The 4,580-nt window shown below is 38.1% G+C and overlaps 1 protein-coding gene across 1 annotated transcript; it reads left to right on the forward strand.

Moving 5' to 3' along the window:
• The first annotated feature begins 3,161 nt into the window (after window positions 1-3,161).
• LOC110924602 (aspartic acid-rich protein-like) lies at window positions 3,162-3,974 on the forward strand. Its single transcript, XM_022168596.1, has one exon. It carries the CDS (start codon window positions 3,162-3,164, stop codon window positions 3,972-3,974), a length of 813 nt encoding a protein of 270 aa, XP_022024288.1.
• The last annotated feature ends 606 nt before the right edge of the window (window positions 3,975-4,580 follow it).

The raw sequence follows: 4,580 nt of genomic DNA on the forward strand, positions 1-4,580 counted from the left end.
CTTTGTAGGATGTTTTAGATAAAGTTAAGCATAGGGTTTTGATCGCGACATCATTAGGATTCTAGATCTGTGCTTAATTTGTGTTTTTGAGGATAAAATTTTTGAATCATCTGATAAGTGTTGTTCCTAGCTGTTTCTGTGACAAATGCTAGCCGATCGGCTAGACCAGCCGATCGAGCAGCAATGAAGATTATGTGTTTGTGTTGATGCATAGGGTAGTTTACTGTTGATACCTTGAAATTTGTGCCTAATGTATGCTATGAAATCTGTGTGTGAGAATCTTTTGATAAATGCTAGTTGATCAGATAGCATTGCCAGCCGATCGGCTAGCCCAGCCGATCGAACAGCAAATGCTAGCCGATCGAACAGCATGACATCTTACCTTTTTCTTGATCAAAGTGCTAGCCGATCGAACAACAATTTGCTAGCCGATCGAATAGCAATTTGCTAGCCGATCGAACAGGAATTGCTAACCGATCGAAGAGCATATGCTAGCCGATCGAGCAACATTACTTGTTGATAGGATAGCATCCATTCTTCACCTAGATTTCTGTGCATAAGTTTGTCAACCGATCGAAGAGCATCTGCTAGCCGATCAGACACCATTTGTAAAAACTTCATTGACATAATTTGCTAGTCGATCGAACAATATTTCTAATCGATCGAACAGCAAACATCCTTTCAAAATTCACATAACATGTAACAGTTCGATCGAACAACATTTCTAACCGATCGAACAGGATTTCCTATTCGATTCAAAAGACATGCTAACCGATCGAGCAGCCATTGTCACTTTATTCATTTCTAGCCGATCGAACAGCAATGCTCCTCGATCGAACAGGCCAGTTGATTCTCTAGTGTTATCACATAGGAATTCCAAGTGTTAGAAAATTTTTCTAAATTTTCATCCTTATGCCTCTATACTTGTTCAAATGATTTATACTGAATATTCTTGCAGGGACGAGGTAAAGAAAAAGACAAGGGTCATAATGTACCTTGTACAATTGATGCTGAGTTGACAACTGGTTCTGTGGTATAAAAGATGGCAACATTTTTTAGAGAGAGCAGAATTGCTAAAGCGATGTCAAATAGAACTGTGGTTTATGAATCACATGTTAGAGCATTCTGGGATACAGCAAGGTTTGATGAAACAGATAAGATGATTCATGTTGTATTAAGAAAGAAGGACAAAGATGGAAAAGATATAGATGTTGGGATTGAATTTAGTGTTGCAGATGTGAGAAGAGTTCTTGATTTGCAAGATTCGGATGATGATCCTACGATCATGTCAGAACGTCTTGTAAAAGGTTTATGGTGCAGAATGGGTTTCACTGGGCACATAAATGGAAAAATGTACAAAAGATGCTTCTCCAAAGCGTATCGGTACTTGATGCATTGTATGGTACATTCAGTGGGTCATAGAAAGGGTGCTTATGATGAGGTTGCTGATTATATCATGAACATCATAGCAAGCTTGGTGTTGAACAGAAAGTACAACATTTCTCAAGTAATATTTGAGTAGATGAAGGAGAACTGCCAAGCTAAAGGAGACAAATACATCATGTATCCTAGATTTATCATGATGATATTAAATGACAAAATCAAAGATCTTCCAAAGGACAGTGAGGATGTGATGGAGATGAGCATTGTAAATAAGGTCACAATTGGTAGAATTACAAAAGATAAGGATGTGAAGACCAAGCAGATGATATTCAGAATAAAGGATAAAGAGTATGTTGCTCCTAAAAACGATAAGTGGAGGCATGACAATAGTGACTCAGACAATGAAGACACAAAGATGAATGAAATGGTTGAGAAAAAGACTAGGTGGTGGTGCGTCAGAGATGGAAAAAGAAAAAGGACACCTAAGTCATCCCCTGCGGTTGTTATTCCGAAAGATGGAGAAAAGGGTATAGTGAAAGGCGGAGCATTAAGACAATTAGATCACATATGTTTTAAATGTTACTAATCTCGTTGTCTATATTTGTCTTGTAGGGTCTTCTGGAGAGCCACAACAGAGGCTAGTTGATGAAACAGTTTTAGAGCCATCTGTGGTGATTGAACAAGGAGCTGAACTATTAAAGCAATCTTTGGAAAGTTACTTGAAAAAGAATGTAGAGGTTGCAGCACAACAAGCTCAAGAAACAAGTGCTCATGCTGAAAAAGCTTCAAGAGTTGAACTAGAAACAGAAGCTCAGAATAGTTCCAGTGATGAAGATTCTGAAGCCACTCAATCTGATTCTGAATTGATTCCTAAAACTCTTGGAAGAGGAAAAGCTCAATTAAAGAAAAGACCTTCAAAGAAACAAAAGGGATCAGATGAAGAAGATTCTCCGTATTATCCTAAAAAATCAAAGAAGCAAAGAAAGAAAAGAAAAGCAGCTCCAGCTGGAATAATTCCAAGAAATGTTAGGGCGAAGAAATCGGGAGCTGAGTGTCAAAAAGACAAAGATGGAAAGAAAGTTCAACATATTCAGAAAGAAAAGACTCCTATTGTTGATATTCCAAAAGAGACAGAGGTGCAAACGAAAGAAGTTCCAGTTGTTGAAACAGAAAAGAAGACAGGTGATGATGATTACGTCGAGGTCACAGGATTCAAAGCAGCCAGTCCTAAACCTGTTCAACAAGATATCCCTGAGTCATCGCATCAGAAAGAAGCAGATTTCAACTTTGATTTTGATGATCTTGGTCCTGCTACTGGTATTTTCTCAGAAGATCTTCCAGGTGAAAGTGATATGTTCAATGATAAAGCTGTCAAAGAACTAATTCAAAAGGTCAATAAATTGGAGAAAGAAAAGGCTAAAACAGAGTTGGAACGAGATATTCTAAAGAAGCAAGTTGACCTCTTGATGAAAGGTCATGATCAGTTAAGAGAAGAATTGATGCAACAAAATGAAGAAGTAAACAAGGCAAGGAATGAAGCTGAAGACAACTCTAAGCTGTTTGAGCTATTGTCTGCTGAAATAACCGATCTAAGTTTGAAGATAAAGAAACTAGAGGAGGTAAACCAAACTTTAAATCAGCTTCTCAGTGAAATGAGTGAAGCTTCTTCAAACGAGATGAAGGCGATGAAGTTAGAAATGGAAGCTATGAAAGCTGATAAAGTGATGAAAGATCAATAACTTCAGATGCTAGTTGCTGTAGTTGAAAGTCATCTAAAAATGAACATTCATGCTGCATTCGAAGAGATTGATGTGATAAAAGCGAATGAAAGAAGAATGGAGCGTGAACGTCGTTTAGCTGAGGAAGCAACTCAAAAGAATAAAGGTGTGGTTGAAGAGGTTGAGGTGGTTGATGGGTCTTCAAGTCAACTTGATGCTGGTGTTTCTTCTTCACAACCAGATGTTGATATGATTGAAGTTGTTGAAGTGCAAGAACAAGTTGAAGATGATCAGGAGATGGTTGAAAATAAAGAGCCTCATGAACCAGAATTCTTAATTGTTGGTGAGCCTTCTGAGCCAGTAGATGTTGAAAATATTCTTCGAAGGGTTGAAGTTATTCAGAGAAAGAGAAAAGCCAGGGAAGTTCTTCTACTTGAGTGGAAGACAGACAAATTTGTGCTGGTTGGTGATGCTTACCCTGTGCCATACAATTCAAAGGAAGTGGCCAAGTTGTTAAAATTTCTTGATCTGAAAAGGAAGGGAAGGATAGCTCGTGGTGAGATTGTGGATGAAGAATCAGATATAGAGATGTTTGGAGATGAAGATGAGGAAGATGAAGATAAATCTGATGACAAAACTGATGATAAGTCTGATAAAGATGATAAAGACAATGACGACAATGATCAAGGTGCTTCTAGATTGTTAATCAGAGATCCAGCTGTTAAAGAAAAGGTGGATGAGTTGATGAACAATGAAATGAATGAACAGGAGGATGAAGTTCAGAATGAAGCATCATCATCTGGAAAACAGGCTGTTGATCAGGTACTCCTCTCGAATCCTACTGTCATTTATTTAAATGCTCAACAACAATGAGAGGTAGAGGTTAGAAGAACAAGGGCTGAAATGCTTGAGGAATTGGGGTTAGAAGATGGAAAGTTCAAGTTCGATATTGAAGATGAAATTCCTCAGTCCCCTGCAAAGGATTTTGAGCCTAGATACCCACATGAAGCAGATCATTATGACGAAGTAATTGTTGAAGATGCGTCTGATTTAGAGGAAGATGGGATAGATTTTCACTATGAAGGGGAAGATGCTACATTTCCATCGTTTGCAGAAATGTTTAAAGATAAAAATGAAGATGAGATCAGGAGAAAGATTGTTGAAAAGATTTCTACTGAAGATATTCCTGAACCAGTTCCAAGAGAGATTTCTGCAGAAGAGAGAAAGAGATGGTTCAAGAATATGCCGAAGGAAAGCAAAACTCTCAGGGCTCTTCAATTTTTCACACATAGCAAAAACCTTTCTTGGGGAGACATCCTGTCTTGGGGTTATTTAGAAGATCTTAAAGTTTATGCTATCAGACGGGAGCAGGGAGTTCAATATTTTGAGTTCTTAGCTGATATTGCTACTTTACCTTGGTGGGACGTAGATGAATTGGTAATAACGAAGAACATTAAACAGTTCTACTACGGTCCAGAA

Source organism: Helianthus annuus, chromosome 11 (assembly GCF_002127325.2).
Source record: "Helianthus annuus cultivar XRQ/B chromosome 11, HanXRQr2.0-SUNRISE, whole genome shotgun sequence".
Lineage (NCBI taxonomy): Eukaryota > Viridiplantae > Streptophyta > Magnoliopsida > Asterales > Asteraceae > Helianthus > Helianthus annuus.

Excerpts from the sequence above, each read along its gene's own strand:
- LOC110924602 (XM_022168596.1), top strand. The coding sequence starts at position 3,162 with ATGAACATTCATGCTGCATTCGAAGAGATTGATGTGATAAAAGCGAAT.